At 41.3% G+C, this 26,537-nt stretch overlaps 1 protein-coding gene across 2 annotated transcripts; it reads right to left on the bottom strand.

Annotated features, from left to right (window-relative positions):
• Positions 1-37: 37 nt before the first annotated feature.
• On the bottom strand, positions 38-25,902 carry LOC106747087 (neuropeptide-like 1). 2 transcript variants are annotated; one of them, XM_014624365.1, is made up of 5 exons: positions 25,798-25,902; positions 7,710-8,161; positions 5,760-6,634; positions 5,294-5,441; positions 38-3,330 (listed from the first exon to the last, which is right to left on the bottom strand). In XM_014624365.1, the coding sequence occupies exons 1-5, from the start codon at positions 25,870-25,872 to the stop codon at positions 3,129-3,131; spliced, it is 1,752 nt and encodes a 583-aa protein (XP_014479851.1). In that variant the 5' UTR covers positions 25,873-25,902; the 3' UTR covers positions 38-3,128. The 2 variants fall into 2 exon arrangements, with proteins under 2 accessions (XP_014479851.1, XP_014479852.1); XM_014624366.1 differs by lacking the exon at positions 5,294-5,441 and having other exon boundaries at positions 3,170-3,330.
• Positions 25,903-26,537: the final 635 nt, after the last annotated feature.

Raw genomic sequence — 26,537 nt, forward strand, 5'->3', positions numbered from 1 at the left:
CGTCGATCGGGGATTAATAAAATGCATTGCTAGCATGTGCGTGGATTAAAATTCGAGTTTATTATGTCAATATTATTATCGCTTTATTGTCACTTCGGTTCTATCTATTATTGTCTAGACAAACACATAGTACTTGAAATTGTAAAGTTAAAGAGAATCGATAGATTTATATATGTCATCCACAGCAATGAGATAGACCGATGATATCGCGACATCGAGCGTATTTCGATTGCATACATGCAATACCACATACATGTTACATAACGATCTTTCTAACGAGATATTAAAACGAGATACAATGGAGACACTAAGGTGGAAACGAATTGGCGTTATCACTAGCGAGCTTGCAAGCTCTGAGCACTAACTTCGCATTTACATCATATATATATATATATATATATATATATTACTACGCTGATGGATAGGAATGGGCGATATTGAACAAATGAACCGCCGTCCAAAATTGAACGATTGTAAAAAAATAAATATCCCTGATAATCAGTTATATCTTAAAAATATCGACAATAGCCCATTAATCTTTAATATTTTAATATTTACTTAATATCTATAATAAATTATTATTAAAAATATCCGATAGCACGTTTATACGAAACTGTCGATGGGAAGAGCGACGTTAAAATAAGAGAAATGAAATAAACAAATAAATGTGATTTTTTCAGTTTTGGTCATTCAACGATAAGTCGAGACGATAATGTATAAAAATAACGTCTTTTCGGCTTTGATCGTTCATAGAAGACAGAACGAATTAGTATGCGATATTCAATTCTAAATAGTTTACATTCAATTCTAAATAGTTCACATTCAGTAATAAATAGAAAGCTTAAAATTTCTTCTTTTTAAATGCATATATACATTTCTAATGCAACCTAAGTAACAGAATGACGTCAGCAGACGTCATATTGACGCTAGAGACGACATATTGCCGTCAATACGACGTCCTCTGACGTCACTCTGCCATTTGGGAAATACATTTTCGATGTAGAAACTTAATCAGAATATAAGAGATTGAAATTTAGACAAACGTCATTTTTCATTTAAACTCGATATATCTTTGCGAAAAGCTACAGTAACTTTGTGTGGTTGTAACGTACTAAAAATTAGGGACTCCAAGAAATCAAGTAAAATACTTTCAGAATCATCTTGGGGTCATCATTTTTGCCGATATTACAAATAAATTTGAATTTCAAATATTTTACAGTAAAAGTAAAAGTCTATATTAAAGTTTGCTTATATTCGAGGGAGAATAAAAGTCTGATTCATTGTTAAGTCCGTATTACGTACTCGACTATTCGTTGAGACAGTGGCTGCTCGTAGTGTGGTCTAATTTGTAATTAACCTGTACTGCTTGTTTAATAAAAGGTCTATCCGTCGTTTAAGTCGAACTACGCGTTCGGTCCCTCCTTCAAGAGAGTGGCGGCCCGTAGCGGAGAGTTTGAAACTAAAAAGTAAGAATAACGTCTAGTTACAAAAAGTTAGACGTAAAGGGTCCAACTGAAACTGGTCCAACTGCTAGACCCGATAACAATTGGCTAATGGTTGCCCAGTGCCATCTCGCGTTTCTCCATTGAAAACCAATTCGGTTAGACCCGTTAAAGTAACCCTTCATAGCTCGATCGTTACGGCAAATCCTTGCTCGAGACCCGTTATTTTTATTAGTTCCAAAGACCACACTACGAGCCGCCACTGTCACAACGAACCTCAACCGAAAATTTAAATTAGAAATGAAACGAGCGCTATTTTTCATATTTAACTTGATATATCTTTGTAAAAAGTCAATAACAATTTTAAGATCATATATCATATAACGTACTGAAAACTTGAGATCTCAAGACCTATAAAATGCTTTCTATCTCATTATCACAATTTTTGCTATAGTTATCGTTGGATTTTGCCTATTTTTCATTCTGTATACATGACTTTTTAATTAGTCAGTTTTTAATTATTAGTCGATTTAATTCAATTTGCGTAGCGTGCAAGTGCAACTGACCTACCGTTGAGTCATACAAGTTGAAAGTGAACGAAGTATCTTCCTATTGCAATCGTAAAACTCGAAAATAAATCTTCTAGCTCGAAGATGGCTAAGAAAGAAAAATCTCTGAGCAGCTATCGGGACAATTCAAACGAATCGAGTACATTTAGTTAAAAAAACACGATAACGAGACTCGTAATAATAGGAAATATGGGTCGCATCGAATGAAAAGAAAAAGTATCGCGGCTCGTGAGGAGCGGTGACAAAATCTGAAGATGAAAAGAAGATACGGAGGAACGGAAACATATTCGTTTCATCGGCACATACATCGCCCATCTCTACTGACGGAGATTATTTCTTGGCTTCGTCGATTTCGCTCACGTGCGCGCCAACGTTCGAGGTTCTCGTGGCACAGGAATAACATCTTAGCTGCACATTGACATTAAGAGAAATATTAAGATACAAATATATTGAGAGAACGTGGATTTATAGAGGAAACCCGGCGGTAACGGCCGACGACGTAGGTTTCCTTACATAATACAGATTTGAGGAAAAACTGAACCCTCTTGTAGTCCGACGAGAGCCTCTCGAACGAGAAGGATATGTCGCGCGAAGAATTAGAACTTGCTTTAGACATACACGCTTTCTGCGTGAGAATTCAAATCGCTCTCTGCTCGACACATGACGGCACACTTAAGGCTTTACATTAGGATTACGTAAGATTATTGTCAGCGAAAAGTAAGCTTATTGTCGACGGATCCTGCGAGAGGATCAATCCCCCGCGAGCGTAGGGATTGTCCGTTGAAGTATATACGACGTGTTTCCTTACTTCTACGCTCGTATTCTTCCAAAATTTGTCTAATAATTCATAAAACCGACCGAATCAACGTACATCTATTATTTCACCGATTATATTCGAGCGTCCGATTGTGTAATCGGGATATCCGACTAATTCGATATCCACCATCGATAATGAGTAAGAAGAAACGCCGGCTTTTCAGGATCCGAATATTTACATTCGTTTAATCGTACGCGCTTGTTTTCCCCTCGTCCTTTCAATTCGCCGGGTACCACGCTGTGATCCCGACATATGTTATATATTTAAAACGGCACCTGGATGAACAGTGAAACGAGAACTTTACATGGAACGAGGCGCGATGCGGGAATTCGGTCGAAGAAAGTCATCAACGTCCGGTAACAGCAGGAACCTCTTGAAGCCGTGTCGACAGTCTCCGTGCAAGGACTGCAAGTAGCGAGTTTTCGGGGTGAATAACGGGCTTAGCGACCGTGCCGACGTGTCGGTGGTGTAGTGGGACGCGGGCCCATCTGCGGGATTCTCCCTGAAATTCGTCATACGTTTCTTCGTTATATCCACCGAACGCCGTCTCTTTCTCGACACCACATATCGGATTCCTAATTCTAAACATGTAACTAAGGACCTCGGCAGAATGGCTGATTCAATTAACGATTCAAGACGATAAGAGGCAAATCTCATGCCTTAAGTCTCTGTATTTAATGCACAATAATTGTCTTGTGCTTTGGATCTTAAACTAAAAAGCTGTTCTCTTTATGATCGATGACAAGCTGAGTCGAAATTATGGCTCTACTTTAAATGTATTCATCCCCCTCTCGGGAAAAAATTTCTCATATATAATTATACATATGTAAATATTCATACTTATGCGTAATCATATGTAACTCTTTATATATACGTATATTATAATCATATATAAACTCTATATCATCACTTTATATATATATATTTATATATAATTATATTCGATTATATATAATTATATATAATTACATCTGATAATAAATTTTTATACATGAACAATTTTTGTTAGACAGGTAGTTCTTCATTAAGTCTTCAAGTGGGGAAAACGGGAATAACTTCTCATTTACATCAAAAGAAGTAACATCAAAGGGAGTACAATAAAAGTCCTTTGAAAACTTAATGTAGAAGTAAGCAGATTTAACGTAAAACTGAAATTTCGACTCGGGAAACCATTGTGCAATAAAAGAAGGCGAAAAATGATAATTTAGATCAAGATAAGGGTGTAAAAATTGTCTTGGAAGTATAAGTCAGCCATTCTTCTAGGGCTCTAAATTGGTAGCGCGCGGTGCTGACAGTGTGCAACATTTATCACCGTGGAAGGAGTAGCGATGGAAATTCACCCCCGTCGTGCATGATTGTTTCTTACGCCGGTTATGTGAAATTTTAATTTTCCAAAGATTTCCTCTAGTTTTCTAAAGAAATACAGATTTAAACTGCATTTTTTCTAAAGAAACGCAAATTTTAATTTAAATTTACCCAAAGAAAACATACGAAAAGTCGGATTTAAATTGTAACAAATTAAACAAGCAATTGTGCGAAAACCGGGTAAATGATAAATCATTATTCAATCGGTTTGTCTCTTGTCCTCGAGAAGTCCAGTTTAACCGTTCTCGCTCTCAGGACGATTCTGACGACACAGGAGTGTTTAACGCATCGAACCTCCAATACGAACATAGTGGCGTTCGATAATGGTTTTCAATCCTGCCCGTCGATTGCGCGACGCCACTTCCCCCGTAGAATTATGTAACGTCACGGACCTTTGATAAAACCGTTCCGAATGTAACGCTGCACCTGCGCGTCGCGTATTTAAAGAAATATCACGGAATGACGTATAATGGTTCTCAAGGCGACTCGTCGAAGAGCGCACAAGCGGAAATGTGGGGACGATCGGCGTCGTCGCGCTCTCCCCCCACATTCCCTATTCAAACGCATTCGCTAACCTTGAGATCCATCGGCGAGAATGCTGAAAGGAACATCGCTAATTCTATCAATCACTAGTTCGTCTAACATCGATCTACCAGCGATCTAACGATCTAACATCGAGCCGCTAATCTCTAAACAGTGAGACACTACATCGAGACATTGTACACCTAACAACTACCGTAACGAGTCCTGGGATATCGTGGTGGTGGTGGTAGTGGTGGTGGTGTTGGTGGTGGTGGTGGTAACAGTAGCGGTAGAAGTAGAAGAAGAAGACACAATTGGAGGACGTTTTTGTTTTGTTACGTGGTAAATTGTCGATGGTGATAAGTGGTTGGGCTGATATTTGGTGAGTTATCATTTGACGTGACGTGATGCGTGGCTTAGAGATCTGTTGGTGGCTGGTATTACACACATATGACATATTTATCTCAATCTGTAGGTAGAGGCTCTACTTGTTACAGGTACGGACAAACGGCGGACATCACACATCGAAGTGGAAGAAGAGGACACGGCGGAGGACACGGAGAGCCTAATGGTCTGACCTTTCGACCAGATATCGCGGCGACCGAGAGAATCGTGGTGCACGGAACGACGGGAGCCAGCCGAGGCGCGCGAGGGCCCCGATATGCCTCTTACTCGTTTGCAAAACTTCAGGGTAGCCCGAGTCGGCCGGCATCTCCGGCGCGGAACCTGTTCCCGACAGAGTTCACAGTTCACACACACGTTCCGAGACGTTTTCAGGAAGACGCATCGGGAATCGACGAATAATCCGTAATAATTAAGCACCAGCTCTTGCCGATTGGAGAGATGCCGAGTATCGATTCACCGAGCCCTTCTTCGCTCGCAAAAGAAAGGGAAAGGGCCGAAGATATTGGGCACCTCGCACATTTTATTGTCAGACTCTACGGTAATTCCAAGTTTTCACCGGAGAGCCATCTCTCAAATTCATCCGGACCGATCTGGTCCCTCAGTTTAGTAAGCGAAATATCAGACCCGATCGTTACTCACCCATGAACCTCTTCTCCGCGTTCGGATAGTGATCGGCGAGAGCCTCGATCATGTCCTCGTAGTCGAATACGTTGGCGTTTTGCACGACCGGCAGCGGATACTCGTCGGAGAAGTCGATCTGTCTTTTGTGTCTCGTTTGCGACGCGACGTCCAATTTCCGGCTGGACCTGTTCTTCGCCCTGGTGTCCTCCAGCTCGTCCGAGACGCTGAACGGCGTGGTCTGCCACTCGGCAGGGTCCACCTTCTCCTCGTCGCCGTTGTGCCCCTGCCTGATGAGTCGCTGGAGGTCCAGGGGCTCCTGATTGCCCGTCTCGCGATCGTCGTTCAAGGATCTTCCGTGGCGATTGAGCACTCGCATCGTGGCCATCATTCTGCCAGGTGCCGCCGAGCCACCTCGCTTCGCGAAAGCCGGCCAGTCAGCGTTCCTAGCCAAGGAGGCGATGCTCCTCTTGCCGTCGTCGTAGCCGTGAATCGGGTAGCCGCCGCTCCGAGCCAGCGAACCGAGGTAACGCTTGCCGTAAGGCAAAGATGAGTCCCTGGCCAACGCGGCGACGTTCCTCTTGCCGGCCTGCGGCAGCATGTAATATCTCGCCAGTGAGGCGACGTTTCTCTTACCGTTCAACGGCAACATGCTCTGCCTCGCCAAGGCGCCGAGGTTCCTCTTGCCGCTCGGCAAACCGTAATCGCGCACCACCGAGGCGATGTGACGTCTACCGGTGGGCAAGGCGAAGTCACGCGCCAGGGAGCCCACGTTGCGCTTGTCGAGCACGTATTCGCCCTCCTCCGGCTCCAATTCGGACAGGAAGTCGTAGATCTCGGGTACTCGCCGACGATACTCCTCCGCCAGAAGTCTGCTCAAACTGTCCAGACTGTCGCTGATCCAATTGATCGGGATAACGTTTTGTAAGAATGACTGTTTATTCTCGTTTAATTTACTTTGCTTATTTGTTTATTTGACAAAAAATGTAAGATGAGAAAGAGAGAGAGAGAGGGAAGGAGGGCTAATAAGAATCGATCGACAAAGTATATTGGAAGTGATAATTTCAACATAATAGCGGGGAAAGATAAATTGTTTTATAATATTTATTGATTTTGCCTTTATTCTATCACTCTCTAATTATATTGGATATTTTGATCGATAGTCATGACAGAAATAATAAGCAAAAGAGCCAAGAGAAATTCTTAGGTGTCGTGTCGCATATTTCCAGAGAATGAAGTTGAATAAGTAAATTTGTTTTTTTAATTAAGTTAGAAGTTAAAAGTTAATGGTTTATGAAATTAAATCAAGTTTAAAATCACACACACACATACACACACATATATATACGTGTATTTTGCATAAATAATCTTTTCATTGTAGATTAAATTTATGTGAAATAATGAAAAAATAATCTTATAAGAAAATATCGATTGTTTCGTTTTTAGAATTTCATATAAAAAAAGAGCACCAGCACTCTCAAAGACAGATGAAGAGACGAAAGAAAATTCTGTCGATATTAATTTCGATTTCTCTTCCCTTACACAGAAAAATATGACTGGCTTTGATAAATCGGCCAGTGATAAATTATTGTTGCTCAATAGTTTTATTACTCATACGAATAATAAAACTGCTGAGCAACAATAATTTATCACTGGCCGATTTATCAAAGCCAGTAGTAATACCTTCCTGTAACGGTTATTCTCTATTGTAAGCGGCTATTATTTCATATATATTAATGAATCACTTTATAACTTAAAAGTATCACTTTATAGCTTAAAACTAAATTAATAAGCTAAATTTTTAATACACATTTTAAGTAACCCGTTAAGATTCAAAGTCAACTCATTTTAAACTAGCTAATTTAAGTTTAAAAAAAGTGATTAACTGCTTAACTTTTTGCTGCTTAACTTGACTTTCAACAGATCAACTAGTTATTACCCAACTCAGCATATACTTCCGCGAGTACACACCTGGAATGGGTGCTCCGTTTCTCCCCGTCGTCACCGCCGCCTTGACGAATGGTGATGGGCAGATCGTCGTTTTTGGCCAACGTGGCGAGGCTGCGTTTCTCCAATTCGGGGATCGCGTCCCTCGTCTCAGCCTCCTCGCTGTCATCCAGAAGGCGTCCCGGGAATTCGGGCAACTTTTGCGTGCGAGCCATCACGCTCAGATGTCCTCGCAGAGCCGGGTCCCTGAAGAGTTCGAGATAAAGCCCGCTGGGTATACAGATCTCGGCGTCGTCGCTCTCCTCCAGGCTGAGGGCCTTCAGATGGGCCATGTCGTTGCGATTCTTCGTCTCCTGAATGATCCTCGCCGTCCTCGAGTAGGCCGCCAGATTCGAGCTGACCTCCGGCAGGCGCAGCAGCGCCACGAAGGTCTGCTTCGGTATGCAATAGCTGCTCTCTTCATCTTGGCACGTCACCTGGAACGCACCGAGCATTGCACGTCAGGGCGCGCTTCCTCTTCCTACGGCCGGTCGGACGGCGTGAAAGCGCGAAAGTGCGTCTTTGCGCGATCCCCTCGTCTAATAGACACACCCGCTCGCCGGGGACGACGGAGGGAGGCCGCGCTCGATATCACGCATGAGCGCGCGGAATATCCGCGAGTAACATCTCGTGAGATGCGCTTGACCGAGAATCGCAGCGGAAAAAAGGGAAGAACGCGATAAAAATGCTGAGGGAGGGCGCGCCCTTCTCGCTCGATATCTCGAGAGACAGCGACGATACCCGGGGGTTATTCATCTCGCCGCCGTTATCGTTTTCGCCACTTCCACCCGCGCGCGTTTCCGCGACCCTCGTCCCCCGTAACTTCGCGAGGCCGAGTTAACGCTCGCGGTTTTCGCAGTTTCACCGCGCCGCGGCTATTAACAGTTTCCGCGAACTATTTTATCTCCGCGGCGAATTTTCACCGCAAAAATATCGATGGGGGGAAGCGAGGCTCGAAAAAGCGAAAAATTCCGACGAGCGAGCGCGGCACGGCGTTGCAATTTGTTGCGAGAGCCGGCGTGTTCGATGTTCCCGGAATTCCACTTCATTTCAATCGACATTATTTCATCGCTCAAGGTAACCCACTGTTTGTATCAATCCGTTGGTTTTAATCGAACGTTGCGGAACCAAGTCACGCGCAAGTATTATCGTGGCAGCCGTCACGTCCTGATAGTAATTTTTCAGAGCGTGACAGGTTACCAACGTTATCAGAGCGAAAGAGAGAAAGATAGATAGAGAGAGAGAGAGAGAGAGAGTGAGGGGGGCAGGAGGGAGAGGGAGGAGGACAGGGAGTCGCGCAGGAGAATTTATGAAAATTTGATGAGACGCGGTCTCGCACGGGTGGAGGACAACGAGAATTAATCCGTAACGCGCGAAATGTCGACCAGCTGTGTCGTAATTAAATCATCGTCCCGATATCACGAATAAATTAAATCTCTCTGCGCGCGCGCGCGCGTGCAACACGAGCCGTTTACGCGTAATCATAATCGCGATCGTGGATATGTCACGCTGTGGTACACGAAGAGAGCTTTCGGAAGCGAAGAAGGAATATCGTCGTTTGCCGCAAGCGCCGAAAGCGCTTAAAGCCCGTCCACGTGAGGATCTTGAACGTCGTAACGCACATCGATCATCGTCGGCACTCGTGCGGGCCTCGCGATGACGATGACTTCGTTCCTACTCTGCCCGGCGAAAAGCCGCATTTCCCCCAACGGTGGGCGTTAATGGGGTTTGAAAAGTTACGGCTGTTGCTCCAACCTTCGTTTCACCGGTCGCGCTAATTTCGCGTGGAGTTTATGAAACGTTATAAATCACCGACACGGAGCTTTTATACACTGGGAGAAGGATTTTCTGGAGTTAAAAGGAGCTCGTTCGGGGAATAAGATCTCTTTAATTGAAGCAAATTTATCCTTCGGAACAGAGCAAATGAACGAATGTTTGACTCAGCAAATAGGATTATTTGATTTCTCAAACCATAAATATTCTTGCGTCTCGTGTATTGTATATCACTTTTTTTGTTTTCATCCAAGCATTACATTGGTTCTCACGGGCAATAAATTATTGGAAAGGAAAGTAACACTCTGTTAGAAAAATATTAAACAATTTCCTTGTTTTAGCAGGACGATATACAATGGAATGATATATAATGAAATCATTTTCTTCTTATTGAAAACAAAATATTGTTTCCTCTAAATAATCCTGTTTTTCTTTTTTCCCATCAAACATAGTGAGACGTACTCTGGTGAGATAACGACATTTTCATTCGAACACAATGATATCTGATAAATTAAATGATGTTATTTGTATTAAACGAACGGAAGTTCGTTTCGAACAAATATGTACACTAAATCACAGAAACCTCCTTTCTATATCGAGTCCGGCTCACGTTAATTCAAATGGAATCGCAGAAATTCCTCGGCGGTGGTTTCATACTAAGCACCAAAACATCCTTTGTAAATTTCGCACGGATGTCGTTGACATTAACTGCGATCACATCTGCCGGCCGGTGGGCGTTTGATAAGCGTTCCCCGAACGCGAAAGCGCCGCGCACACGGCTGTACTTTTCATCGCCGATTTGCGTCGTGACGTTAATGCGGAAAGCGTGACGTACGGAAATTAACGGATAATTCAATAGCGCGTATCACGAATGACATGTCAAAATAAGGCAATGCCGGCGCAAAAAAGACACGAACGCAAAGCGGTCCTGTCGCGGAATCCCGCCGCTTAACGCAATTAACGTTATCGGAGCGCCGGATTAGCGATGTTCGGAACGTCGCTGGTCACCAATTTTGCCGAAGCGTATGACGTCAAGCTCTGGACATGATAGCTACAATTATAACGCGTATCCGCAGCTGGAAGTGCGGTATAGCCGTGTGACACCTGTGGTACGCAACGTAACACGTATAGCCGCTGAACGGTTCAGCCTGCAATTTTGTCACTCGAAATTTCTTTCGCGGAATCTTGAAATTCTAATAAAAATTCCAATAAAAACCGCACTTGATAATTACGCTCCGGCATCGAATAACTCGTATAGAAATTTCCCCAAACATCCTCAAGTGCAGCATAGATTCCGATCGGATTACTCAAATTTATCCCAAGTGTAACATATCGTGATATCAATTAGGAATCTCATCCTTATGCCGGTCATAAGAAATCTTGAGGAAAACTTTGGGCCAAACAAATGGAATCTGTCCGGACTTTCCACTTAAAGTCGCACTTTTGAAACATTACACCTCTAATCCGAATTTTCATAGATTCTCCCATCAGAATCCATCATTTTTTAAGTAAATCGAAATAGATCCCAATTAGATCGCAGAAAGTTTTCTGTACAGGAAGCTTCGCGAGAGCGCTTGAAATGGTCGCAGCTCGGTTAAGCTGGACTCGTATCGCGAATGAAATATAAACTTGTCGGCGGGGGATGGAGAAACGTATATTCGAGAAAAATTCTGTGAAGTTCCGCGCGCGCGAAGAACACCTAAAGGTAAGAAGATTTATATCTTTCGCGTGATCCACGATTCGACGAGAAAGGAAGAAAACGGTATAAATAAAGAAAATTATCCCGACGTGCAATTCTCTCTTTCTCCGATTTGCGTGTTTGAGCGCTGCGCAGCACCTGCTGCATTTCATAGGTTCATTTCAACCCACAGTTCTGTCCCCACACTTGCCTATTCCGCTGGGACATGGTGCAAGCTACGTAAATAAGGTACTTTAAATTGATTCGTCAAATATCCAGGAACGAATTTCATTTGTTCGTGCTCCTTAACAGAATCAACTTTTACGCAATTACACGTTCGTAACGACTGATTAAAGTTGAAATCCGTTCAAGGATAAATAACTTCGTGCTTCGGAGCGGAACTAATATGCGCGTTATTGTTAATTTACTTCTACGTACAGTCCACATATGTTAAATGGGGTAAAGCGAAATTTGTCGAAATAAACGATAACGAAGTTAAACTCTTAATTATTCGCTCACTTGAGACTTTCATTGCGCGTAAGATCGCGCGATAATCCTCGCCCGCACACAGGAAAGTGTTACCGGTAATCACAACCATGTTTCATTAAAGCTTGCCGGCTGTACGATGCGCGTTAACCCGCGTAGTCTTTGGGCTAGGGACTAAATTGAATTCCTAGGAAGGCTACACCGTCGGCTCATTCCACAAGGAAAGTCCTTGTCCCGCCGGGCACATCATTCGAATACCAACCACCAACTTCCTCGATAAATAGCCAACCTGAAATTCGTTTGCATTCCTGCGAGAAAAAGTTCTCACGAGCGTGTAATCTGTCTAACCGACCGGCAATTGAGGCGAATAAAATAGAAATGTATCGGAAAAGAAAAGGATATCCTCTCTTCAGAGTAAGCTTCGCTGTGTTACACCATGAGAAACTCAATTTATTAGCTTCTCCGAACGAACCAATCTATCGATACGGATACTTTTCTTTCATCACTCTTTTTTCGTCCCATACCGGATTTATTTCAGGCAACGAGCTATCGGCCCAACCTTCTTAGAGGATAAAATTCTGGCATCCAAATGATCGTCGGACGCAATATCCGACCGTTTCGACGGATTATAAAGACTCCTCGAGTAGGCGAGGTAAAGCAATGTAAATTCCTGCCATCTTGACGGTAGAGAAATTCAATTGCTTGTCTTGCGTCGTCCAGTTGTCCTTTGAACAGATACTCTCTTCCTTCCCTCTCTCCTTTCACATTTCTTCCGCTATGCTGCAGGATTTCCGCGTTTAAACCCAGTTTATTGGCAAAGGAAGGAAACTCCGGAAAATTTAGTCCTCCGTGGGCGACCACGCCGTGAAATTCCGCCAAGGGGTTTTCGAGGACGTTTCGGAACTACGTGTTCTCGAAGTTATTTCCTTGGAAAAATTACTTAAGAAGGTTGCAAGACTCAGTGTTATATTTGCAATGGCATGTCAAGGTAGTCACTCATATATTTAGTATTTATCAAAAAAATTATGTTTCTATTTATTTCACTGCCTAAATAATAAATGTTAATTTCAGATAAAGTCGAGGTAGACATATAAAATGTTACAAATACGATATTATTTTTTTTTATTAATGCTATATTTTTATATCACATTTAATGCTATATTTTTATATTTTATATTTGATTTAATGGAGAGACGCACGAATAATATAAATTATGAACTCGGCACAGTTGTATTTTCAAAACAAAATAACTCGTATATATAAGTCATTTATATGAATTAATAATTCTGAAATTTATGAATATTGCCTGTATATTAGACTTTAATATTCTAGTTTTTCGTCAAAATCTTCGATTTGGTTAAAATATATAAATAATAGAAATAAAAAATAGCACGCTTATCTTAAGCAGAACACGTATAAAAAGTGTCAACTTTAGTTGTAAACATCAGCGACTCTCGAACTGTCAGTTTTTTTCTAATTGTACGAGCAGTAATAATAATAATAATTGGTCTGTTCTTTATAACTGAACTTGATGCACTAATTCAAGAAATTTATACACACCTTAAAGCATATGAAGCGTACATACAAGATTCTCATGCTTCAGTGTGCGCAATTTTCTCGAACTAATGCAGCCAGTGCGCCTACATATTTTGTAGTTCGTATACGTACTGCAAGTTTCATCAAATTCTAATCAAACCCATTTCGCTTCACAACCTCCTTAATTTGAGGTTTTCCAAAAAGATGTTCTCGTACAACGGTATACTACCGATTCTTACACCGCCGATGACATGTATTTTGCAATGAAAACGCAGAGATCTCGGGATTATTTGGCTCGAGAAAAGTGTTATCCGCGAGCCGCAAATGGGACAAAAGTTCTTCGCAAAAGAATCGCAAATACTCACCGACGAGGACACACACGGATAAAACGCAATGCCGAGTGACAAAGCGTTTTCCGATTCGCCGATGCCACATCCAACGTGCGCCACGTTACAGACACATTCTTTTACGGGTATGAAGCACTCATTCGTATTCCCTCTACATTGCCTCTTTTTACAACCGATTACTCGCATCCTGCGTAACGACGTTCCGCTGGTGAGTTCACTTACATCCGATTGGACGCTTCATTGATACGAAATGAACAGTTACGAGAACTATCGAGAGAGAGAGAAAGAGAGAAGAATACATCGCAACTTGGCAAAAGGCGAAATTTGCGGACCGTAACGCGAAGATCGATACGCGCGTACAAATTGTTTATACTGCTGTATTTGCGATTCTTTCGCGAGAAAGAATTTTGTTCCAGCCGTCCGCACACACGGATTAAGTTTCTCGAAAACAACTCCGAATAAAAAAAAGTGTAACTTCGATATATTTTTTCGTCTGCAACGCATTTTATCAAGAGCGGTAGAATCGACGGTATTCCGCGGTGCAAAGAAAAATTGTACTAATCTAGATTAAAATAGTTAACTAGTCAGCTCGCTTTCACACTGCCGCTGGCAGTTCGAGAGTTGGGGTAATCAGATTATAGAAACTTGTACTCGCGCTTCTACCTAATCGGCTTCCCCTCCTTGTAGGTCGCAGCGTACGCATCGACGATGCTCGGCCCGACCAACGTCGACTGTTTCCACTTGCGACGATATTACGCGACGAAACGATGGAGCTGCGTGTTCAACAATAATTTACACTACGCTCAAGAATTTATAAAATTTTTCCAAAGCGGGACTGAAAGAAAAAACGGCGTTGCAAATCCCATCCCGGGAAGTGTACAGGAGTCGACACAAATTAACGCCGTTTTCATTGCATCTTTCATTGCAATTTATTCCGCTTCCGCCCGACGGAATGGAAAGTCCGTATCTTCCATGCATTTATTCCACCTCACTTCGCGTAATGCAACCTCTGATTTACCGGGCTTATTCGCAAAATGTCCCGCGATATGCACGTCACGCGCCGCTTTTACGTGACGCGATAGATTATAAAAGAGGTCTTTCCGTCCCATTATCGACTCCTCCGAATCGTCCCACGCGCGAACCGACTGAAATTCGGAGCCGCCTCGCTTTCGGCGAATAGAAGTGATTAACGAGTGAAAAAATATGACGGAAAAATACGACGGCTTCCCGGAAGCGAAGAAGATCATACGGCAAAGATGTTCGCGATGACAGATCGCTTTTCGGCGAATGTTTCGGCCGAGCTGAGGCTTAATACAGGGAGCGATAACGAGAGTGTGAAGCGTTTTGAATTATAGCCGTAATCTCGTGGAGTACGCGATCTTCGCCTACGACTTCACGCTTCACCTAACAGCCATTGAGGTCCGGCGGCGAGGAAAAAGGACTTTCTTCGTCACTCTGTAGTATCGCACGGTTAACGTATCGATGATCATGACTGGAACTTTCCCTTTCAATAACCTTTTTTATCCATCAATGCCTATGACGGTGGACTTTGAAAGATATCACTCTAAAATGTGCCAAAAAAAGACCGGTAAAAGTAATGTTTAGTTAAAACAGATATGTCTGATATCCCTGTCGTTTATAAATCAGAGGAAGAATCGTCGGATGGCGATAAAAATGACGCGAGCCAAAAATAAAAGTGCCGAAATTGTCAATCTAGCTTCCACCCCGAGAATCCCGTGTGAATCTCGAATTCTCCCAGTAAGCAAGAAATATTAGATCAATCTTATGAAACGTTGATTTGACATGGATTTTATAAACATTTTAACATGATACTTTATAAGTTAATTTTTAAACTGTTACTTGATAATATAATATTCCTAAATATTCAAATTATAATGTAGAAATATTATTTTTAACGTTTTGGTCAAATATTGTTAACAATGACGTTGTGTACAACATTAACAACTATATATTTAAAAACGTTACATATCACGAAATATCATCGTAATAACATTATGTTAATAATTTCTTGATTACTAAGTTAAATGTTGAATCTTGAGTATCTTTTCAAAAACAGCCATTATATTCATAATATTAATCAAATCAATCACTAAAAATCAATGGCTGATGTCGATCTCGATAGCATTATTAAACGTCTAAAGTCTATAATTATGCGAAATAATTATAAGAAACTTCTCGATTTGAGGAACTAGTCTAATGAACTTGACTTCCGATAAATATGTATATATCATAAATTACAGAAAAGTTATTACATAATAGCAGCTCAAACAATGCGCGTCGCATATCTCACAAAAGAATTGTGTCACGTTGTCGGGCTTTTTCGCGAAATGCGATGAAAATGTCGCGTAATCTAGCAACGAGCGCATCTGTTCCACGTGCATGACGGATGACATTAATCTTTCGCTAAACTTGTACTTCTTTCGCGCAATAACAAGTAATTATCACGATCTCGTCGACGAAACGCGTAATCGATACATAACATGATCGACGAGCCACTCGGTACTCGCGAGCTAACCCGGGTCGAAATTTCGCTTCGAGGTTAATCTTACAAATATCATCGAACTTGAAAAATCAATAGAGAATTTCGACATGTAATATTATATTGGGATATTGTCCTACCTTGATACTACAAATTACTTACTGTCGTTTTCTTCATGTTGAAACTTGAAGAAATGTTCAAGAATTATTTAGTATTCGATTATCCTATTATCCCAAAATTCTACCCACATTTAATCTCGATTTTTAATTTCAATAAACAATATACTAATTATTTAATTTAACCAACTGCAGGTATAATATGCGCGATAAGCAAATATTACATAATCTACCAAAAATAAATAATAAGTACATTTTATTTCTTTTACGGACACATTTTATTTTTTTCTTTTTTTAATTAGCATTGGAAATTTCGATAAGATATTCAAAAGCAATATGAAGGAAAAATTTTTAAGGCCAAAGATAACAAGTAAATGACAATAAAGATTTAAATTACAATCCTGTGCAATAAAATGACTAGTAGCAGAACTAGGCGAAAGTCAAAGATACCTCTTGTTGAATGAAATAAATACAGATGACCAAATATTGGCAAATTCAAAGTAAAATTCAAATCCAAAGAAGAATTATTAGAGAAATAAATTTCTGCACTTACGATATTCGCAGTTATAAATTACTTGCGATCTTTGATTAAGAGCGCAATTAATTTATTATTTATTTATTTGCGAACAGATTTATTTTCGTGAACTGTTATTCCGTTGTTTGAGTCGATATCTCTTGTTGAATAAAATAAATATAGATAACCAAATAAGGCAATTTATGAAGCTGCGACTTATTTAATTTAAATGTTATTTTATGTATCGAATGTGTGACAAACTGCGGATATCGACTTTAGATTCTTAATATAATGGATGTACCTTTATTCTCAGTGAGTTTATCAAACGTCCGATTAAAAACAGAAACATTCTGTACAACTTGACAGACCTGGAAATATACTGTAGTCCTCGTCCTACATCCTGATTTCCCTATTCATCCTGCTTCTGTCTGTTTCGTCGCACAGGACATTCGCTGACACTGACACCCGTTTAAATGCAATTCGCTCGGAAAAATGCGTATTAACAAACATGATGTGCCGACGAGAGTCCGATTAAATATTTTGATATTATCAACAAAATATTTTAATCGTTCGACGGGAATTGCAAACAACGAGCCGGTACACGCACTCTCGGCGTCGCTCGTCGGTTCGAGATGACTCAGTCGCGAATAAATACGCGACGATCAAAATAATCGGCAAATACGGCGCGTCTGTCTCCCTCCTATTTGTATATTCGGCGGCCATAAAAACGCGGCTATCAGTAATTTTAAAACATTGTGACGGCGACTAAAGTTATCAGGACGATCGATTACATATAAAATATTTTCGATTGGTATTGCCGATGATTATCGTTAATTAACGCGCGATTATTAGTTAAAGCCTCATTTCCGATTGACTTGCACTTCCGTGCAACATCACTGAGCACGATATTGACTAGGAGTTGACTCCCAGGACGAATTACAGGATATAATAGGCAGTCGTCAATGTTTGCACAACTGTTTTTTTCATTTCTTTTAAATCTTTAAATCTTATCGAAATTTCTAACGCCAGTAAAAAGAAATAATAAAATTAGAAAAGAATAAATTTGTTGCTCTGTTTACTTATTACATAATGATTTATGTATATTATGTTTATTAATTTCTTTATTAAATCTTACTTATTAATTTTTACTGTATTATTTAATATTCGCTTATCGCAAAACTGTATCTGTAGTTGAGTGAATTACATAATTAACACATTCCTTGTTGAAATTAAAAATTCAGAAGGATCAAATACAAGAGGACTATCAAGATAATCGAATATTAAATAATTCTCGAATAATCCCTTCTTCAAATTTTAATAGAAAGAGCGGTAAGTAACAATTTGTAGCATTGTCAAAAGATTGTCAATAGTCGATACGGCGTTGTATCAGCGAAATACTCAATTAGCCCTTTGAGTCGATCGGTATTTGCGAGGTGAATGAGATACCGAAATTTCGACCAGAACAATCACGCGCAGGATCGCGTCCGCGTTAGCTTTTATCACTTATTATTCCCGACCACTTCAACCGTCCATTTAAAGTAGGTCGCTACATGCGTAAAACGCACGCGTCGAATCCGCATCGTCTACGTACTGAGAACCCATTTAGTTGAATCAATTAAATTCTTGCTTGATTATGAGCAAATAAATTTTTTGGTTATAATAACCAAAGTTTGGTTCGGAGAACTAAACCTTGGTTCCTACCATAACCAAAGAATTTGTTTGCCCATAGTCAAACAAGAATTTAGTTGATTCAATTAAATGGGTTTCTCAGTGCGGCAGTAATGCGAGCTGCGCTTTGTTGCCGGTTGATCGTAACTACCGACGAAGTTGGAAAATCTATAAATAATTGCGTCGCGTGACGCGAATTCAATGTACGTCATACGGAGCGACGCAATTTCAAAATCGCGCGGACGCAATCAGGATAACCGGATAATCAGGATAATCGGGATAACCGGGCGCACGACGAGTATTATCGCTTATCGTATTTTATTAAACTATGTTTCTCACGAACGACCGTGATAGGTCGGATATTAATAATCGGGTCAAACTGACTTGCGCGTTCACGAACTCCCGAAGCTGCATGAGGCTAAATACGTGTGTGTGTGTGTGTATGTGCCACGGAAGATGTCCGTATCTTTTATCAATAGTTAATCATTCGTCATGCGGGTGGTGTCGCGAACGACGATAATAAATCACGACGTACGGTCGGCGGCGCGGGACAGGTGCGTAGTTGATAACAAGTGGCGTGTATGTGGGTGTGATTAATGTGTCGTACATACACACAATCACGCGTATCAGACTTCCTAATGAATTCGAACGTGTCTCGAACGTCGGGGGACACGCTTTATGTAATTATTCGCGCGCGACGTCCGATATTCGTTTCCTTCTTCTTCCTCTTCCTCCTCTTTCGCATCGTCTCCCTTCCTCGTGGCCGTTTTTCGGCGACAAACCGTATATTTTCACCGAAAAACATAGAAACGTAACATCGCGGATGCGGACACGCGGTAATCGGTGAACTGCAACGCGGCGCGGACGCGTCTTTAATAAATTTAGAAAGCGCTATGCGCGACGAACAGTCTGCATTCGATTTGCATACAACCGCCGCTCTCATGGTTCGCCTTCGTCACGGTCGCCCAGAAGGGAAATTACTGATCGAAGATACAGACTCGCAGATGCCACGAAGAAGCCTTCGCGCTGATTAAGCCTCGCTTGAATATAATGGACGATAAAGTGATCAGACACGTCGAGCGTCGTAACAAACAAAGTAACACGTAAACCCAACAATGTCAAAGAATTTTTTAATTAGAGTATCGCGCTTGTCTCGATAGAAAAGCGAGCAATTTGCGGGGCTGACGGCAGATTAAAATTTGCATTCCACGCTTGCTCTGTGAGATCCTTGTAAGGGAGAGTCACCAAAATCGTACTATTTAAGGTATCTCTTAAATATTTATATCGCACAGAAAATATACAATACATTGTGTTTTATTATGTATTTCATTGCTCATTTATTTTATGCATTTATCACTAAATCGCGCGTGTATTCAACAATTACAGAATAATGATGAGAGATACGATTTAGGTGACTGATATGTCCCAAGCAGAACAAAAAGTCATATAAAAGTCGAGATAATATCAAGATGATGTCAGAAAATAATCATTTATAGGAAAATGCATCCCCTGTGAGAATTATTAAAAAATAAACTCTCCTATTGGAGACGGGATGCGCCTCGAAACTTATAAAAAAAATGTTGCGACCTTATCGTGACTGACCACATATACGTATCTCCGAATGGAGATCCGCGTATAATGGAAACGTCAGGACAAAAATATCACACGCGCGACGAATATTACACGAGTTCGCTCGGTCCGACCGCAAACGTTCGCTACTACTGCGGTTGGCGCGCTGCTGCGTAAGACACTATATTACAAGTTCGTATCCGCGAAGACAAAGATATGAAACAGATCGAGGAGCTACTGAAGTTACCAGCTAACTTCAATATAGATCGACTGACTTTAATTCCATTCAGACCATATGCGAGCGACGAAGTGCTTCCAACTTGTCTTTAGGACGAGAAGATCGACATTGAGTCTAAGTGAACTTGATCCAGTGTGCCGTTTGATCATAATCGAGAGGTTACTCGGCTGTCCAACGAAGCTTGTGTCGCGGTAATATTGATTTTCGCTCGTTTACAAGAGAATTTCCAGCGGGAGAAATAAAGAAACCGTATTTTAACGAGTATATGAATACAGAAGTTGATTTAATGATGTTTGCCCCTTAGTGTCGTATTTTCAGTGGCGCATCAAGGAGGCCACTCTCATAAATTGAATATTTATATTTAAAATTTATCAAGCAATAATTTTATCTTTGATAAATTTAATATTTATCAAGCAAAATTACGTTTCTATATATTTATATAACATTTATCTAAGTAATATATGTTAATTTAAAGCGAGGTCGAAGTAGATATACACAATACGAAAATAATACTACTTTTCATTTTTCTTATTAATGCTATTTTTATGCATTAGTTAATCTAATTTAAAGATGCACAAATTATAGAAATATATATTCATATAATAGACATATATAATGCACAAATTATAGAAATATATAATCAATTATAGACATATATAATCATATATAATTACATATTTATATAAATGGACGTATTCATATGTAATTATACGCATGAAATTTGGTCCCGAGAAGTCGGATTGCGCGTGACGAATTTGTTCTTCCGCACAATGCGAGAATCACAGCGCGAGCAATAATTCGCGTCTTCGCGCGGAAGGGTCTCTCTTGGTGAAGATCGTGCCAGCTGCTCGCGTAAATGTAATTTATGTGCGCGAATGCGCCCGTGCGTGCGCGCGACGTCTTCACTTAGTCCAATTTCTATAGTGCCTATAACACCGCGGTGAAAGCCGCTGGCTCTTTGTTTTCGATCGATTAAGAACGCCCACCGTTGTTTGAACCACCACAATGTACGTTCGCTATATCGGCCATGTTTCGCTGCAGTCTGTTCGCAATATCTTGTAATATTTCAGAAATTTACTCGCCGACGTGTCAGCCGGCTTGTCAGCGAAACGTGGCGCGGCCGCTCCACTCGTCGCAAAGGCCGCATTGATCAATACCGACACAAACGGGATTTTCATACGCGGATATATTAAAAGTACAGTCAGAGTGAAACTATACGTGTCTAGCGACGCGATCACGACGGAAGGTACGACAATTTCAAGGAAATTAATTAAATTCCATGTCGACAGTATCGAGAAATAGTTCCTTTGACGGGGGCGCAAGGCCCTCTCTCAGTAAATCGATAGAATATGCTTTGTGTAACGAGTCCTTAAGGACGTTCTTCATTCTTTCCGGAGCCATGAGCCAAGGCAACAGGTTTGCTTCCCCACATTTTTACCTTTCGCTCGGACCTTCGGGCTTTTCTTCGCTCGACAGTTCCCGTCAGCACGTTTACGTTTACGTCTATTCATCGCGACGAATGGAGCGAGGTAGTCTTTGGAAAATTGCCTTTCCGTGTCTCCCGTAATACTCGAGATACAACCTGATGTGTAGCTTCTTTTTCGCGACTCGCGAAAGTGCTTCCGTCAAAGACAAATATTTAATGAAGGCCTTTGTGAAAACATAAAATGATACTCTCGGTCTATCCCGGAGATGGGAACGAAAGCAAGGGGTAAATCGTCACGGAAAACATTTGCCAGGACGATTAATGCGAAGGCAAGATCCCATTTCTCGACATAAAACAGAAAAAGGAAGGACTTTGCAGGCTGCTAGTAAATGGAATGGGCAAAGGACGGGGGCCCTTATACAAATTTACCGTGTGAAATTAAGGAACTTCGTGGCTTCGATAAACCACCCTGCTTCAACAGCTGAACTTTCGGTCTTATGGTTCACCGTTGTTTGGTAAAGCGTCGACTATCCGACTAGAGATTATTGCACGATGACGAAATCATTCGGTCTGACTTTGCGAATTTACATTTAATTGTTAACTATCTCGGGAATATGTAAATCACGACAACGACTATGAAGATACGAGGATGACGGAATTGTCGAAAATTCTTGAGGCACATATTTCCTAATTTAACTCCTCAAAGGATATATATAATTGCAACACAACTGTAATCACATCGTTGAAATTAGAATGAAATCCCATCATTTGCATTTTGATCACTCGCTCGTTCCAAGTAACACACAATGTCTGTAACAATTTTGTTTGATCTTGGTGTGATAACAATTTATGTATAAATAATTTTGTTTAATCTTCAAGATTTCCTCTCCGACCTTTAACAATCTTACAGTCGCGAGCACATTGTTCGCTCTTCATTCCGGCTCTTGATCTTCCCGATTACACGAATGCGTCAAAGTATTAAAAGTGATCGAGAAGGAATTAAAAGTGCTACAGCCCTATGCGTAAAACTGACCAGCTACGCTCCGTTTGATCCGCCATAATCTGCCATAATTAGAAAACGAGTGAAGCTAAGTGCAGCTGACGAACAATCGAGGAACTAATCTATTTTACATTAAGCCCCATTCTTCTGAGTTCCTCACAACGATAGAGGGATTCTTTCGCATTTACATTTTATTATATACTCATTGACAAAAGACTCACAGTCGATTTTAAATCCAGGTGCGGCGAACCTTTAACTTTTGCTTTTAGCCTTTTGCTCTGAGCATTGAGTTGTAACGTAATTCCTGGCAAAAAGCGTCGCCATGCGGTGCAATCAGACGTCATAATTCCGAATATTTAAGCGTCATTACAACCTCTGGCGACGCTTTTTGTCAGAAATTACTCCAATAAGTAAAATGTTGGCAATACGTCCGCAGATTGGCATCAAATTTGATTACAGTGGCGATCCACGGCCATCTGTGTTCGTATTAAGCTCATATTTCGCATGGAGAAAAATAATTTTGCTGTTCTAGCGAAACCACATCGTTGCGCACTGCGTATTCGCTGCGATAGCAATAAAATTTAATTCGCATAATCAAATTAGCGAATAACTCATAATTAGAGAAGAAACCGTTTTGCTACCAGGATAGGAAATATTCCGCTGAGTGAATTTGTTCTTAGGACATGTTAATTTGCAGTTGAAATAGTGTTTGTCTATTACATTTACTAATTTGTTGATTTAGCAAGGTAATTTAGTGAATGGCAATTAATATCCTTAACAAATCGCTTTACTATTCGTATAGTAACTGACAGATTTTGTTACGACAGCATAAAACTCGCTGTGCCAGCGAATTACTTTTCTCTGTGTGCCGACAGAATCTACTGACACATAGATTGACAGCAAATTGGCAGAAACCAAGGCAGAATTTGCGGTACGTTCCATTTAAATACATTTAAATAAAGGACAAAACGACAAGTCTTGCTTACTATGGAATAACAGTTGCTGCGCCGGCAAAAATGTTTCCCCGTGCAAGCTCCCCATAAAATTTACAGCGGACACTGCGCAAATTCTAGCTTCGCAGGTTCGCGCTCTCTCCTTCTCTTTCTCTTGAATATATATTTTATTATTTAGAGCATGAGAAGCTGAAAGCTTACCACACACCTATTCGGCCTGAAGCCTCAGACGAAGTATTCGCAGCGGGATGAGGAGGTGGTGCGCTAAAAATATAGCTTGAAAGGAAAAGCTCAGGCGCACGAAGCGCAGCTATGTTTTCGAAATGGCTTTGGCGCTTTAAAACCAATTGCAGGGGGAATCGCGACGATGCATCCGGGGTTCGTTCAAGCCGGTTTCTTAATCGACGTGAATTTTTCGATGGATTTTAATTATCCGTCGCTCATATGCCCGGCGGTGCTTCCAGCGCATTGAAGCCGTAATCCGTTCGATCAACCGATTCCCTTTGTATGCCAGGCTCGCGGAAGCTCTTTAAAAGCGTCGATCGTGGAACGAACGTACCGGGCGCCGGTGTCCTGAGAGCGAATCCTTGAATTTTCTATGTTCGAGCAAGGACCGTTCGGCGAATTGTCGAAATGCGAGCCGTTCGGACGCCGTCAGGAATTCGCGGTGTTATCTAACAATTCGCGCGCGATCGCCGATATTTCGCATGCACAAAGAGAAGTGGGCGTGTACGCTCCCGCGCGTTTTCCCTTCGAACAACGCCCGTGGTGTGTGGATGATGTATGCGCCTATTTTGCCACGTAAAGCCACGAAGAGACTACGTACTATTCCGCGGCGGCTGACGAGCGTAACAACGTGCGGCCGGCTCTGATTAAAAATTACACAGGACACGCGACACGCACGGAAAATAATCTTGAAACGCGTGAATGGTGACGGACAGTCAGACAAAGAGAGAGAGAGAGAGAGCTCGAATCTCTGCTGTTTATGCTTGCGCGGATTCTGCAAATCCTGCTTGTGTGATGATACATGAAATTATAATTTAATAAAACTGGTTTCTCCAAATTTTCCGCGAATTTTTTCAGCTTCTTTCGCGGGGATAGAAAAAATTCGCTTGGAAAAATCCACGTGTGAATTCGGTTAAAACTTACCACATTTGTTTTTTCCCGTAAAAAAGACGCACACTTAACTGAAGTTAAATGAAATTAATATGTTACATATTAAGTAATAATATTGCTTAAAGTTAAATAAAGTTAATATGTTGTATGTTAAGCAATAATATTGCGAAAGCAAGTGAATTTTTCCAGACGAATTTTCGGACCCTCATGAAAGAAAGACCACGGAAACATTGAATAAAAGCAGTTTCTTCCGAACTTTCAAAACTGACAATACACAAGATAAGATGCGGGTGCATCCTGAGAATCATTTCGAATTATTGTTTTTCCACATTTTCATCTCCCCCTACGTGTGAATATCCACGAGAATTATCGAGGTTATAATTAATTAAATGTTCCGGAATTTCTCGACTCGCTCGTAAACTGCGATAAAGCGACGTGAGATTGCGTTTTAGGCGGCGTATGTTCGAGATATCAGCCGAACATTCCTCCGACCGCAGCCACGTTGTAAACAAGTTACTCGCTCGAAATAGTCAATTATATCGTTTGATTAAAACGTGAATCTAATGGAAAAGAACGAGAAATTTCGATGGGAACCGTGCTGAGAAACCGAAGTGATAAAAAAAGCAATAAATTCACGACAGGAAAATTCTTTCCAGCACAGAAGACGACGACCTACCCAGCAAACGCCAATTAACAGTAACATTACATCGATGTTATAATTTCTCACTCAAATGCAAGTGCAATATAACATATGTTGCATATATAACAGTTACATCCCACATAACACACTTCATCCGAGAGACATCCTGGGAACATTCTTAAGACGTAGGACGACCCTTGGAGATCATTGCTTGTATGGGATTGTCGAATGGAAAATGACAACATGGCCGTTACTTGGGGTGTTTGCGGGGTAATCGTCGAATTCAATAAAGTACACGGAAATGAAAACAACGAACGGCAAGTGCAGGATATTTTCTATGCGAAATTTCACTTTTTCAGTTTTACACATCCTTCGTTAAAGTATCATCCAATATATATTAACCATAACTGGCAAAATGTTTCCTTTTTTTTCAAGATTAATAATTAATAATTAGTAACGGAGACATGGGCTATAAGTGGGCAGAATGCAACAAGCCGATGAACAAGGACTTACCGCTGGCTGGCGGATCTCGTTGACGATGGAAACGTAGAGGAGCAGGCTCACGAGGTAGTTTCTGGCGAACCCCATGTTTCCGGCGGATCAACCTGTCCCTCACGAAGCAGCGATTCTAAATGTGAGTACCGCTTCGGAACGTGTTGCCTCCTTATATAGGGATGCGTTTCAACCGGCGCAGGCGTTCCACCCCCCTCGCGTTCGCCTCTCGCCCCATAGCGCACCCACATACACGTAACCGGTAGTCTTCGTCATTTCTCTTTCTCCCCTTTCGACCGTGGACACGCATATCACCGACGGTGACGGTAAAACAGGTCGTTCCGCGAAAAAAAACCTCTCCTCTCCACGGAAGGATAAAAAAGAATGAGAAAGGCGAAAGGGTAAGCGGGCTCGTTTTGAGATTGCAACGCGGCCAATATTCATGCTTTCATGCTACGATGCTACGATGCTTATTGCACATCGTCCGACAGAGAGAGCAGAGAAAAAATAAAAAGAAGATGGAGAGAGAGAGATTTCCTCCAAGTACCCCGAAATAACGCCGTAATCTTTGTTGAAGAATTCCCGCTATTTACCCGTGCGTTTCCTCGGCAGCCATATTTGTCGAAGGGTTACAAAAATACGGTTCATTTGTAAAGACTACCGTTACCGACAGGGTATCGATCGACCCAATTAATCGATATCGATTGATCGACGTAAGTATTAAATACGGTTCATTTGTGAAGACTACCGTTAACGATAGG

This window comes from Dinoponera quadriceps, unplaced genomic scaffold (assembly GCF_001313825.1).
Source record: "Dinoponera quadriceps isolate SergipeBrazil2010 unplaced genomic scaffold, ASM131382v1 scaffold2110, whole genome shotgun sequence".
NCBI lineage: Eukaryota > Metazoa > Arthropoda > Insecta > Hymenoptera > Formicidae > Dinoponera > Dinoponera quadriceps.

Coding starts and splice junctions, on each gene's coding strand:
- LOC106747087 (XM_014624365.1), bottom strand. CDS start 25,872: ATGGGGTTCGCCAGAAACTACCTCGTGAGCCTGCTCCTCTACGTTTCC. Junction 5,442..5,759: donor CGCGGAGAAGAGGTTCATGG/GTGAGTAACGAT, acceptor TGTCGGGAACAG/GTTCCGCGCCGGAGATGCCG. Junction 3,331..5,293: donor CCGCGATATCTGGTCGAAAG/GTCAGACCATTA, acceptor GACGAATTTCAG/GGAGAATCCCGCAGATGGGC.